We start from the raw sequence: 14,424 nt of genomic DNA, 5'->3' as shown, positions 1-14,424 counted from the left end.
TGTATAAAAAAGTCTGAGCTCTCTGAAATAAAGACTCTGGGTGCAGCGCTTTTACTCTAGTTGACTGCATGCTACCGCATATGCTCTCTTGTCATTGGGAACAATTGAAAAAAGCCAAAAATGAAATGGTCTAACCAGCATTGAAGCTGTAAAAAAAAAAGTTTTTTAATTAAAGTTTTTAATTAAAATTTGGTTTAGCAACACTGCATGAAACTGCAGGGTTTACTTGCACTACAGCAATTTAATCTGCAATTACATTTCAGTTTTCTTTCATATTTATTCACCAATAGTTTTCTTTTTTAAGTGATAATTATCCTGTTCAGGGCTCCATTATGCATATATCCCTTGTGTCTGTTGGTACAACATGACTAAAATGGTGTGAAGCGTGACTCACTGTTTCATCCATATGCTCAGGGTCCCAAAGGAGAGAATGTTGGCTCCATCACGCAGCCTCTACCCAGCAACTACCTGATCTTCAGAGCAACATCTGAGTCTGACGGTGAGGCTTATGTGTGATTGTTTTTGGTTGGAAGTGTACATTCTTGAGGTTTCAATGAATTAGTTTTTATGAGCAAAATGTACTGAAGGCACTCATCCCCATCTCAAAAATGTGTCTGTCTCTCCAGGCCGGTGCTGGATGGATGCCTTGGAGCTGGCTCTCAGCTGCTCCAGTCTCTACAAGCTGACAGCCAAAGCTGGGAGGGAGGCAGATATCAGCATGTCCTCAGAGTCCTCCCATATACTCCACCTGCTGCAGTCTACCGCACTCAGTGATGCAGAGCTGCTACAGTAAGTAGTACTACTACTAATAATAATACACTCATATAGCTGCATACACTGAGAGCCTCTGAGATATAATTCAGCTTTATTAGTTGTTGTTATTGGATGATCTATGCTTCCTGTTATCACACTCCAAGTTGTTGTGCTTGCCAACTCACACACAGGACTGTTGGCATTTCTACCAAACACATTTATGCTGTCTTATGTATGCAGTAGTCAGGAATTCCCAGATGGTAGGTCATCAACTCAGAATATCAGCTAAAGAAACATAGACTCCCAGAGGTATTCCTTCCTTAATGCTAAATATTGGCCCCTAATGTAACAGACAAGGTTAGCTGTGTTACTTATGTATACACCATTCTAGTAAAATTCAGATTTCTTTGTTTTTACACACACATGTGACTGGAGGTCATGCAGTGCCAGTCACATATAGAAATTACTCGAGCTACACGCTCATACTTGTGTACATTATTCCATGTCTGGTTTTCCCGAGACTGTAACATGAAACCATAGTCAGATGCAGGTGTGCATCTTCGATGTTGTCATACATACTTGTGGATATGAACAATAAGACCAGTAAAGAGTGTTCAAACATAATTTTATGCCATTCATTTAATCTTGTGACCCCTGTTGAAAACCATGTTGTCCTAAAAGTAATGCAGTATTCATCGCCTTTAGTGTAGAATAGAAAGTTACATAGAAACCTTTTCAATCTTGAGGCAAAATTGGCGAGTCAACACAACAGAGTCCTCACTTTAAAATAGAAACGCATCAAAATAACTTTTCAACAGCACTTAGCTGCATTCTCAAACAAAGAGCAGATTTCAGCTGTGACTGCGTCTGATCTTGTAGTCTTGCAGGAGGTAGCTACTGTAGCCACTCTATTGCCTGTTGTTGCTAATTTACCCTAGAAAATCCATTGTCTGAAAATGGAATCTAAATTTTGTATGCTTATGCTAAAATTAGTCTGTCACTGTTTTTTGCTTTATTAGTGAAGCTGAGTGCGCTGAATGTATATATAGGTCTACCTGCATGTATGTACGTACTGTATGTGTGTGACGCATAGAGAGCAAGGGAGACATAAAGAGAAATTTGCTGTGGTTTTGCTGTGTGTCATTTTACATTGATGAAATGTGGCATATAATTACACTGCAGCTCTATGACGTGTTTGTCCTGTGCTGGAACTGTGTGGGTATAGTGTGATGTTGCCCTAGTTTGAGCCTCTCATATAATGCTCTTTTTTTATTTTATTTTAACATTGGAGCCAGTAAACTTCCGGTAGTCACCTTTGCTTTGTTGAGTGTATATATATAGTAGCACCTTGTGAAACTGTCCAGTGCCCAGTAAAGCAGGTTTTTAACCACGTGTCATGTGTTAGATTATTAAGTGTGGAAATGTCTTCCAAATAGCAATTTATGCTGTCAATGAAACTGCTAAGGATTTTAAAGTCTCAGTCTTATATTGTGGCGACATTTATATTGTCTTTAAAAATACAGTTTTAAATTGAGATATAGATTGTGAAATAGTAGCCTAAAGAGTGACTATGTTGACAGGGAATAGGGATGTCAGAATCAGAATCAGAAATACTTTATTGATCCCCGGGGGGAAATTTTACAGTACTGGTGCTTCCATTCAAGATTGGAAAGCAGCATAAATTTAGAAATAAAAGTATGAAGTATGTGTGAGTAGTTAGATAACAAGAAAGCTATAAAACCATAAATATTATACAACAAATAACATTAGCCACACCAAATTTTTATACAAAACCTGTCCAGCATGTTACCCAGGGCGTGTATGTAGTTTCTATTAAAAACTTTATATATAAATCTAACCCTACCCTGTTTTGCATCTACACTTGTATTATTATTCTTTATATGTATATTTTAGGTATTTTCCTATTTCAGTGCTGTTCTTGTACTGTTTACATCCTACATTAAAGATCCCTTTCCTCCCCAATCCCCTCCTCCCCTTACCTCCCTCCATGGCTGAACCCTCCCTCTGGCCATCCGTCCCAGCTCTCCCTCCTCTCCTGCTCCTCTCCCAGCCAATCACAGCAGCCCATACAATCATATGACTGACAGAGGAGCAGGAAGATGGAATAGAATGTTAACCATACACCACCCAGAAAGAGACAGCAGCCACACAGCCATTGCAAGCCCGCACACACACACACACACACTGGTACACAGACAGAAATATGCACACACACATTCAGGAAGCGGGCGTGCCGGAGTCGAGGAAACAGAATGGCACCTTTTAGTCACTAGATGAAAAACATGTACGTGCACACATGAGAGGAGAAGAGATAAGGACAGACTGCGCCTGTGTTTGGATTTGCTGGTAACATCATCGGTGGTGTTTTGATTCCTGAGGAAGAGTTTGTCTGTACGGTCCATGTCTTTGAGGTAAGGTAGGTCGCCTCTGTTCCAGGGCGTGTTTAGATTAATAAATAACGTTACTGTGTGCTTAGTGATTTACAGAGTGCGCAGGAATGAGATTAGTCTGGTCTGTCATGCCCTAGGGCATTTTGAAAATTCAACTCCCTTCCATTGTTGTCGGGCAAATAAGCTGTTTCCTTGTTTTCTGTTGCCATAATACCAGCACTGAGTGTGGTTTTGAAAGCGTATGACACACTACAATTATCTTCCACTGTCCTGATGTTTTTCTGTTTTTGTTAGGATCCAGAGTGTGGTCCTCCACAAGGACTTAAAACCTTTGAGTGTGCACATGATTAAGACCCATGATTAAGCATTAATTTGTCTGTCTAATTGTGTATCCCTTGTGCTTGAGTGTGGTTTTGGATGTGTGCACCCGCCAGAGCACACAGACATCCACTGTCTGACTTGTAAAATGGCTGTAGGATTCGAACCATGATGTCCTTTTTAGCTATCGATTTCACCCCCGTCTCTCTTCCCTTCTCTCATTCTCACTTCTCCTTTCTTAGGCCATTTAGAAGCTGATGCGTGACTTTCTTCACTGTGTTGTTTTTTTTTACTTTGTTCTGGTTGTTAAAGTGCTGACAGATCTGAGGTCTGGGTTTGACTGGACTGAACTGGAAAATTCCACATCAAGAAAATAATAAATCAGCATAGGCCGCAGTTTGAATTAGTTATCTTTCGACTTTGTATGTGTGTGCACATGTGCATGCATCTATGAAAGCATGGGTGTGTGTGCATACATGTATGTATGTATGTATGTATGTATGTAAAGTACATGCATATGCATATATTACCCTGTTTGTGCCCCCTGATTGTTGCCAGTCACATTCAGACCAGGTGAATAGGTGGTGGGAGGATAAGGATTAAGTGGTTAGTGGATAGTCTCCTAACGCACTGTGCTTATTCATCATAGACGTGAGGAGGATACAAGAGAACATCACAGATTGAATACACTTGAATGTTGGAGCTGTTTGTAGATTGCCTGACTTGAGAGGCAATCAAAAAAGCTTTGGCAGCACTGAGCTAAAATTAAGTAAGATGTCATGTGACATTACTTATCTTTTAATGTCTAATCGAGATCATTAAAACCTCCACAAGCTTCCACACTCAATTAGATTATCCCTGGTAATGACTTATGATACCAGTTAAAATCTATTAAGATAGACAACAATAAGTCAAAGATCAGCGCAGAGGAAGCACCTCATTACATCCCGTGATTATTCTTCATCTGTAATTTATAACATTTCCTAAATAAGTTTGATTAAGCTTAATCAACAACTGGACATGCAGTAGCAAAAAAAATGGCTGAAAATCTAACCTTGTGTTCACTTCTCCTCTGTTCCTACTAGGTTAAATGACACTGTGCTGTTGGGCAATCACCACATGGAGCATGACGGCTTTTCAGATAAATCCGAGCGCGAGGCTCATGATGACTGGGACACTACGGCCAATGAGAACGGTGGAAGGCTGACGGGGGAGAGCGACATGGACCAATCAGAGGAGCTGTCCCCCGGGCCGCAGGCCACTGCCTATGTAGAGCAAAGCACAGAGGACATGGCTGAGGTGAGGTGCTGTGTTTACAGATACAGTATCTCTGCTCTGCCATGTTTTGTTTGAGCTACAGTTCCCTCATAACAGTTCTCGGCCTTATGACTCAGGCATATCCACCATACTTAAATTCAGTGCCCTCGCTTACTTGCTTTGGCCTAATACCAGTGAATAAGTTTTCTCTTTCTCTTTTTGCTTGTCCCAGTTGTCTCAACCTAACTCTCTGACTGGAGAGCCAACAGTGTGACTCTTTTCTAACCCCTCTCGTGAACGTATGTGTTACTTCAGGCTGGGGAGGCGTCCCAGGTGGAGACTGTATCAGAGGAGAACAAGGGTCTGATCTGGGGACTACTGAAGCAGCTGCGGCCGGGCATGGATCTCTCCAAGGTGGTGCTTCCCACCTTCATCCTGGAGCCACGCTCTTTCCTGGACAAGCTGTCTGACTACTACTACCATGCTGATTTGCTCTCACAGTCAGTAACTTAAAGTCACTATACTGTGTGTGTGTGTGTGTGTGTGTGTGTGTGTGTGTGTCCATAAGAGTGCGCACCTTGTAGTATTTTCCTTCAAAGTCAGATGAAGACTGGAATTATTATCCATCTGCTTTTCTTGTCATAATTGTGTCTGTTTCCTGCCACAGAGCTGCACTGGAGGAGAGTGCATACGGGCGGATCAAGCAGGTGCTGAGATGGTACTTATCTGGCTTCTACAAGAAGCCCAAGGTAAGATTTGTTCACTACTATACCAGATGTCTATATACTATAGCTTAGTGGTCTGTCAGATTCCATTTTACCACCTCAAAGATTAGCAGTAACCAGAGGATTCAGCTGTTTGGTGACTGCCAAAGCTGTCAGCTGAATATCAGCTCCCTTCATTCAGTTTTTCAGTCTCACACTCACACACTCCTGTCAAGCTCTTGGAAGATTTTCTCAGAGTGCTAGCATTTTTCAGATCGTCCTTTTTGGGATCACCATCTTCTAACGACGTTCTGTGACACTGTATTTCTCGGCCACTTGACAAACAACTCTGGATCTATTCCTGCAGTAAAGACAGCAGAAGACACTCATTAGGAATTTATTTCCTTAGTGGCAGCAAAACACTCAACGCCTGTAGATTAAACTGGGCTGGCTCAACACTTTTTGGGCTGACTCTTGGAGACTCACTGGAGATGGATGAAACTTGGTAACCTATCGTTATTAGGACATTTACAGGGCTGTCTGCCTGCTGTGCTGTGCATTATTTCCTGCTGAGTTATTGAGTCCAGACAAGTGGTAATGAGTTCCATGGTGATGCTTTTTATCTGTAACTTTTTCAATCTTATGGGTGAGGCAAGTTTGATCCAGTCATCATCTGCAATGTAATTTGTCCCCAGCACCGGGTATTGGTTAAGTGTTAAGAAACTGTAATCTTGGTTGACTGTGATGGAAAAAAAGCATCAAACTATTTCCACATTTGACTTGAGAGAGACAAACTTACATTGATACCAACACTTCTGCATGTATTTTTTCCAGGGTCTGAAGAAGCCTTACAACCCGATCCTGGGGGAAACGTTTCGTTGCTGCTGGCTTCATCCTCAAACCGACAGCTGCACTTTCTACATCGCTGAACAGGTTAAACCAGATTCATAGCTAGAACATGTAAATGCACAGGACACGATTCATTCGTTGTGTGTAATATTTAGCATAATTTGGCAAACACACAGAGCACACACCTGTGAAATGCAGCAAGTGTAAAATTAATACCCCTCTCTCTCTCTCTCTCTCTCTCTCTCTCTCTCTCTCTCTCTCTTCTCTCTCTCTCTCTCTCTCTCTCTCTCTCTCTCTCTCTCTCTCTCTCTCTCTCTCTCTCTCTCTCTCTCTCTCTCTCTGTCTCTACCAGGTGTCCCACCATCCGCCCATCTCTGCCTTTTATGTCTGCAATAGGAAGGATGGTTATTCTATCAGTGGGAGCATCCTGGCAAAGTCAAAGTTCTATGGTACACAGCATACTACGATATGTGATCTGTTTGTCACAGATGAAAGATCAGCATAGACCCATACATATACACACAACAATGTGCAAGGACACAACAATGTGGTTACAGGTTTGGTCACCATTTTGATCCCTTTGTCCTTGCACGTCGAGGTAAATTCCCACCCTTGCCACAAGGCACTACAAATGGCTGTCAGTATAAGCTTTTTAAGAGGGATCTACAAGGAAAATTGATACTTATGTTCTTTAATCGAGTGCTTCTCTGTCCTTCTGCTGCTGTAGGTAACTCTCTGTCAGCTATTCTGGATGGCAAAGCCAGGCTGCTGTTCCTGAGCAGGGGGGAGGAGTATGTCATCACCATGCCGTACGCTCACTGCAAAGGTAATAGATCTACAGTAAATATTGGTGACCATCACTACTAGGTAATCTGTCCATGTCCTTGATGCTATGTTAACACTGGCAGTAAGTTCCCATAATCTACTTAATACGGCATCTCTTTGGAAAAACTCATTGTGTAGAGGTTTTTATTGCCATACATTGTTTAGACTCTCTGGTCTAAAGGTCCATTTTGGTGTTGATGTCCCTCTTAATGCTGTTATGGTAATAATAATCCAATTATGTTCAGTCCCCTTCACTGTCCCCTTAAATACTATTGAATCCATTTACCAGCTAATTACATGGTTAAGATAAGTATAAGTACTGTACTGTAGAGCATTCAAATACAATTGTTAGTTTTCCAAGCCACTCAACAGATAGGGGACAAATAGGATGTTGTGAGTGAATTAGGTTCTTTGTGGACCTTTGAGCATCTAAAAAGATCTCTGGCACTACTCATCAAATACAGTAAATCCTGTGAAGTTGTTAACAATTTAGGATGTTAAAGGATGTTGGGCTCTAAGTGCTGCCAAAACGCAGGTGACCTGCACTCAATACTGTGCCTGAACGCATCCTGTGTAGACACAGACAGAGCACTGCTGCTGTGCTAACGTGCCGCTGCTACGGTACAGGAGGTTAACATACAAACTCATCGGCCATGGATGCAGCTGTCTGAGCTACTGGAAATCAAATAGCCCCTTGCTCATGAACTCTTGCATGGCAAACGGCCAAAATTAGAGATGGATGATGGGTGGAATCTAAGTCAGGTCTAGTTTCTGTTTATTCTCCGAGAGTACATGGGGATGTTGTAAATTACTGTCTTTATCTTGTCTCCCAGTCCACTCAAGGAATGCACTCACTGCAAGTGCCTGGATCATGAATTATATTCCTAACTGTACAGTAACACAGGGAATGATCTCTGACTTCCAACAGGATTTAGTTGTTGTCCTCATCTACACTCTGTAATACTGTATCTGTGCAGGTATCCTGTACGGCACTATGACACTGGAACTGGGTGGGAAGGTTACCATTGAGTGTGAGAAAACAAAGTGCTTCACAGAGCTGGAGTTCAAACTCAAGGTATTAAAATTGTGTTTACATCGGTAATGTTTGTAAATGTACTTTGACTAGTTATTTTTTACTCTTAGGTATTATAATAGTTGCTTGACTAGTCAGCAATTGATACTTTACACTCTGAGATAACAGCCGTTTTAGTGAAGGTGTTTGACTCTTTTCACTGCAGCCTTTCCTCGGAGGCTCCTGCTCTGTGAATCAGATCAGCGGGAAGATTTCTGTGGGGGAGGAGCTACTGGCTACCGTTGATGGACACTGGGTAAGAGCTTTTATCCAGCTTTTATCCCTCTGCCTACCGCCTCAAACTCCCTCTTAAGTTCATCTTTTAGCATCCCTCGCTGCAACCCAGTAATTCTCTGAATTTGGCAGAATTGGTAATTAGAGTTTTAGAGGGCTCTCAGTGGGTTGAAGGGTCTGAAAAAGTAAGAAAGTTTGGAAGGGTTTGAAAAGGAACATGGTCATTTTACATTGTGGTTATTGTTAACAACAAGGTATAAATATTTTCCAGTTTTTCTAGTGTTACCTCCCTGTGAAGTAGAGTACCAGATCCTTCCATTTGTATTATTATTATAATATTGAGAGGTCCGTGTGATGAATTGCTTTGATTCATGATTCTGAACGTTCTGTTGCGTTTTGTTGTGTTCAGGACAGCGAGGTGTTCATTCATGAGAAGCGCTCGGGCCAGCAGGAGACGTTGTGGAACCCGAGTCCAGATATTCGCAGCAGCCGCCTCAAGAGACAAGTGGTCCAAATAGAGCAGCAGGGAGAGTTTGAGTCTGAAAGGTAAACCACACACGCTTATTTCCTAACTTAAATTGTATGTCACCTATGTATGCCTTTGTTTATCCTGAATTTAAAGTTTGTTAATTGGAGGAAACAAACATGAAAACAAGATTAAAGATCTTTCCCTCAGCGTACATTTTGCAGGTAAAATAGAGGTGTAATTAATAACATGAATAATGGCAGCCGTTTAGGTGTGTCAGTATGTCATGTCAGTGAGCCAACATGCACAACACCAGGGCTCTGGAGCTGGCATATTGACGACGAGATAAAATGGCCGCTGTGACGGCCAATAACCGGTCCAGTTAAACAGCTTCTTTCACTTCAAACAATCACAAACTACTGCTGACTTCAGTGATGCTTACATGTACAATACGTCTGCCTCATGTTGATGTAATCTTAATATGCTCTCCCCAGACTGTGGCAGCATGTGACTAGTGCCATCATGGATCGGGACCAGCTGCGGGCCACCCAGGAGAAGTTTGTGCTGGAGGAAGCTCAGCGGAGCGAGGCCAGGGAGAGAGGAGACAAACCCTGGACCCCGCGACTTTTCCATCAGGACCCCGTCACCTCCGAGTGGACCTACAGGCACATGGAGTATGAACACACTCATACCAAGCCAATAAAACAGACGGCACACACTGGCCTTTTTAATTTAGATTTTAGCGAGGATTGAGCCTGTAGAGTAAGGTGTTCAGATTTGAATTACACTGCACCCTCAGCTTAATTTCTTGTCCTGTTTGGCAGCATGCAACCGTGGGACCCTGAGCGCTCTCTGGTTCAGTTTGAGAAAGACGGAGTGATTCAGACGCACGAGAAAAGCCAGAGGCGACACAACGGACTCTCCTACAGCCACAGCTGGGCCAGCCGACAGAAGGTCAGCCAATCACACACCTCTAGAGCTACACTGATTTATTATTGATGGGTGTGTCATTGACATTTCATCAAAATGAAAGGTGCACTGGGTCCTGTCAAGCCAGACTGCATCTGCTCCACAATCACTAACAAGTATGATCAGCCCCTTCCTTTCTCACTCGCTGCAATGATGCCCAGATAGCTTTATTCAGCTGTCTGTCTGCAGTGAAGTTTGAATAACTTACAGTAAGACTCCTCTCCCTCCTGCCAGGCTGAGGTGAACGGGAAGCGCAGGAAGGCCAGCAGCCAGCCGTCAAGCTGCAGCCAGAACACAGAGAGCAGCAGCACCACGCCAGAACCCACACACGAGTCCTCGGACAATGAAGGTGAGGCACACACTGAGAAATAAACAAAATCCTAAATTGTGCTACCGAAGTCTTATTTTCCTTGTCGTGTTCCCAGGGTTCTCAAACCAATGTGCACGGTGCAATAAAGAGGTGAAGGACATCGCCATGATAGAGGCCTCCATCACATCTATACAGAAGACACAGCAGGACATCCAGAGGTGAAAATAACACACAGTAATATCCATAATTGGTTGATATCAGTTTCAGTTTCAGAACTTAAGAAATATGTTTTATTGTGATAATTTGACAGTGTTTGGGTTCCTGCTGAGCACTGAACACTTGTTGCCCTGACCCTTCTCCCCCCTGTAGGAACCTGGTGGCTCTGAGTCGTCAGCTGGCTCGTCAGAGGGTGACAGACGACAGCGCATCGCTAACAGGCCGCCACTGTCTCATCCTCTGCGTTCTGCTCCTCTCACAGCTCCTCCTCAACTATGTCTTCACCTGAGCCCACTCCTCGGGGAGGAGTTTCCCTCTGGCACTGATCTGGCATCAGATCCCTCCACAAAGCACAGTCTCTAATCAGCAGATGAGACCTCAGATCAGTGTTAGGAGGGCAACTTTGTCCCTTTTTTGTTTTCCTCTAAGAGGGGAGGAGCACGGACATTATAGCAATAAACACAGCCACAGCCACAGCCACCGCCTGTCAGTCATCTGCAGAGAGTAACGGCACCCCCTAGTGTAGCCAGACTGAAACAGCACCGGCACCCACGCACTTTGGACAGGAAAGGAGGGACGAGAGACGAGCATGGCTAAAAAGATTTTGAATAAAAAAAGATGAAATGTATGATGAAGATGAAGAATGATTTTGCAAAAAGAAATGACAGAGAGGATGTTTCACCATTCCTTAGTGTCTTTTTATATTGCCCTGCAATACTGTTTATCTGTTTGTGTGCCTGTATGTGTGTTGTTCGTACCTACAGTACCGTAGGCCCTATGGGCGCAGGCAGATCACCGCTTGGACTTCTCCTACTCCCCTTCCACGCCAGATTTTGGGCCTTAACGCTGAAGCCAAAAAGAAGAAGAAAAACAAGACGTATACAAACGAAGAAGGAATATCTTCCAACAGTGCAATTCCGTGTGTTTTGTATTGACGTACGCTCAAATACACTCTGTCTCATCTTTTAATGATGATGATTTTACCAAAACAGTATTTATAATCCGAAAGGACAAAGAGTACTTGTTTACAGGGAGCACTGTGTGTGTTTGTAGTGACACATAGGAAGGAAGGATAATGGGAATGAGGCAGGGCAGAGAGCCAAACAGAGTGTCTTTGTATTTGTGTGCCTGTAGTGCTGTAACCGAAGGGATAATAGCATAGCACTGCTTTTGGTCTAGACCACGACACTAGTGTGTACAATCAGCTACATAGAGAAGCAGCGTGTGGAGGAAGGGACAGAGGGAACGAGTGGCAAAACACGAAGGAAACTGAATACTTTGGCCTAATAGAAGGGGTTTGTGTGTGCATCTTGGTCCACACCATGTTCAAGTGACGGTTTAAAGATGTAAACACTTAGTAATGTTATTTTTCTTTTTTCTTTTAATCAATTTGTATATATTTGTCTGGAGGTCTGTGTTTCAAAAAGAGATTTCAGAATGTATTTATTGGGTGATTAACCTTGACTTTCCTAATCTAATTCAGCTTGGAGGACGGAGACCAGGGGTGACAATCGCTCTCCCAGGGTTGTATGGGTTCGTCATATTTGTATATGTATGTATGTATGTATGTGTGTGTGTGTGTCAGTGTGAGGGAGCACATGTGTGCGAGTAAGCCATTATGGTTGTGCTATACAAAGCCAGGTCTGTGATCTTGGTTTTTACTGGTTTTTAACTCTTGAATTTCAGTCTCCATTGCCAGTACTGATCTACCCATGGGGAGAGACTCGGAGAGCACAAGAAGGAAGTCGACTCTTTGAATGCTTTTATTTACACCTTAATTTGTTTATTTTCATTGTTTCCCTGTTTTCTACTCTACTGCCATGTTGTGGGGATTCTACATGCCAGATATTTTTGTCATATGGAACGAAACTACAGAGAACATGATGTTGCCCAATGTTTTCATTCATACCTGTTGCGTACTGTAGCACTACAGTAAAACATTTTAACCCTGCCACTGCCCTTGGCTCTCTTTAATGTCTTATGCTAGAAGGTTGTGTCTGCTGGTGTTCAAAACAATGAGAAATACTTCTCTTTACAGAAGAAATATGTTTCCTCTGTAGTGAAATATCCTCCACTAGAGGGAGACGTTGATGTGGATAAACAGTGGGACTGATTAAGTGATTTCCATTTACATAACCAGACTGCAGCAGTCGAACTGAAAAATCTTCCAGGCGTTGGGTACAAATTAAAGAAAATGTTAGACTGCACGAAATTAAGGCCACTACAGGTGACAATCCTTCCCTCAATACAACAAAGATCCTCACAGCAGCCCACACGCAAAACTTAACAACGTTGGTGGCAACATTGTTTTAATGCAAACAACATGAGAATTGAGACGAGTGACTGACACAGTGGCTGCAGAGCCCTCTCACAGGCCTGGGAGTTGAACCTGAGCAGGTGAAAATCTCTTAGTAGACGACACATGGATCAACATCTCTGCCACACACAGAGATTTAAGCCCCAGTGGAGGCCTTTAGAGTGACTGACATTCAGGCACTGTGAACATACAATTCAAAGTGACCAAGTTAGGTTTTTTTAAAAAGAGAAACCTATATGAATTCAACCTGGATTCAGTATTTGGATATTATAAAATGCTCACAAACAAGTGAAGTTAATTTGATTTATGTAGCCCAATATCACAAAAATGCCTGAGCATATGACACCCTCTATCCCTAGACTCTTGACTGAATGGCTCTGTAGCTGTCCTGTCAATGGTGCTTAACTGAGAAGCTGACCACATTTGTTTGCTAAGAAATGTGTCTCTCAACTAGTGATGTTAACTACATTTCTTACCAATAAATCTTAAGTAAAAGCAACATTACTGACTTTAACAGGCAGAAGCAATGGGACAGATGGGACGAGACACGCTAATACTTTATTATTGTGTATTAAATTTAATCACAAATTTCTAGTATCCACAGTCCGCCACTTCCTCTTGCCCCTACGTGAGGCGATGTGAGTGATGGCACTACAGAGTCTCGTTCCCATCCTGCTTACGGAGAAAGCCTTTGAAGTGTGATGAGGTGAATGCCTGACATATCAAAGTGTCACGTCTATCCAAACAGAGGCTAATCTGCAGAAGTGGAATGTGTTTATGGTTTAGTGCTCTCTGAAGCTACCTGGGGCCTTTATGTGTGACTCGATCTGAACTCAAGTCCCCTTCTGTCTCTGAAATACAGGCAGTTGTTGAAGCTGCCAGTCCTGTGTGATACCAAGGGCTATAATGATACTTAAGACCTTAATACAGCCTGCAGCAAATCCACATTGTAACATAAATGTTGTCTTGAAGTCACCATGAAAGCAAACTCTCTCTGTGAACCTTTAAGGATCTCATTAAAAGATGGTAATTATTGACCTGCAGAGATATTTCTCCACCTCCACAGGTCAGAGTACGGGTTTAGCACCAGAACAATTATGTGAAGCTGGTAGGGATACAGTGTCTTGCTCAAAGACACTAAAGCAACGCAGATATTTGCTAAAACAAGGGGATTGGACCCAAAATGTACTCACTGTGAAATCCTTGCTATGGCTGAACCACAGCAGCTCAGATCCAAGCATGGATCTAAACCAGCAAATCCACATTTCTCCCATCTCTTACCCAAATGTTAACAAGATAGTTTTTTTGTCTTTTGTTCTAAAATGAGGAGTTTTTGAGGTGAACAGGATGAGGAATGGGATTGAAGCAGCAGACTGGGCAGATTGGTAGCAGAGTAAAGATCAAGGGGTAATCTCCTCCCCCATGGTTTGTTTCTATTCTCCAGTCAGCTGGATGTGTGAGTGGGTGCACACTGGGCCATTGTGTTGTCCGACTGTATGTGTGGGGCTGACGGAAGGAGCGACAGCCCAAATTAGGCCAGAGGAGAGCGTGTGTGTGTTTATTTTCCAGGGAGTAAGCTCTCCATCAAAGGAGGTTCCTCTCAGCGTGTGTGACTTGAGTTTGTAACAGTTTCCCTGCTCTAGATCCCTCTTCGTCTGTCTCCATGTGTGTCGGTGTGTTTACTTCTCCTGACACTGTGTAAACTGCTCTCTGGTCAAAGACA

At 42.8% G+C, this 14,424-nt stretch overlaps 1 protein-coding gene across 1 annotated transcript in view; it reads left to right on the top strand.

The window, feature by feature from the left end:
• osbpl5 (oxysterol binding protein-like 5) overlaps positions 1–12,335 on the top strand; it is a 41,924-nt gene extending 29,589 nt beyond the window's left edge. Inside the window, exons 8-23 of the mRNA XM_070906817.1 lie at positions 415–499; positions 627–789; positions 4,568–4,781; positions 5,055–5,239; positions 5,407–5,488; positions 6,278–6,376; positions 6,645–6,741; positions 7,020–7,118; positions 8,095–8,192; positions 8,356–8,445; positions 8,833–8,969; positions 9,384–9,563; positions 9,714–9,843; positions 10,093–10,207; positions 10,284–10,386; positions 10,538–12,335. Of these exons, the coding sequence (XP_070762918.1) occupies positions 415–499; positions 627–789; positions 4,568–4,781; positions 5,055–5,239; positions 5,407–5,488; positions 6,278–6,376; positions 6,645–6,741; positions 7,020–7,118; positions 8,095–8,192; positions 8,356–8,445; positions 8,833–8,969; positions 9,384–9,563; positions 9,714–9,843; positions 10,093–10,207; positions 10,284–10,386; positions 10,538–10,673 (2,013 nt within the window). The 3' untranslated portion in view covers positions 10,674–12,335. The remainder of the gene's footprint in view (positions 1–414; positions 500–626; positions 790–4,567; positions 4,782–5,054; positions 5,240–5,406; positions 5,489–6,277; positions 6,377–6,644; positions 6,742–7,019; positions 7,119–8,094; positions 8,193–8,355; positions 8,446–8,832; positions 8,970–9,383; positions 9,564–9,713; positions 9,844–10,092; positions 10,208–10,283; positions 10,387–10,537) is intronic.
• The last annotated feature ends 2,089 nt before the right edge of the window (positions 12,336–14,424 follow it).

This window comes from Enoplosus armatus, chromosome 6 (genome assembly GCF_043641665.1).
Source record: "Enoplosus armatus isolate fEnoArm2 chromosome 6, fEnoArm2.hap1, whole genome shotgun sequence".
Taxonomy (NCBI): domain Eukaryota; kingdom Metazoa; phylum Chordata; class Actinopteri; order Centrarchiformes; family Enoplosidae; genus Enoplosus; species Enoplosus armatus.
Note: the sequence above shows the minus strand (reverse complement) of the source record. Positions and strands in the feature narration are given on the sequence as shown.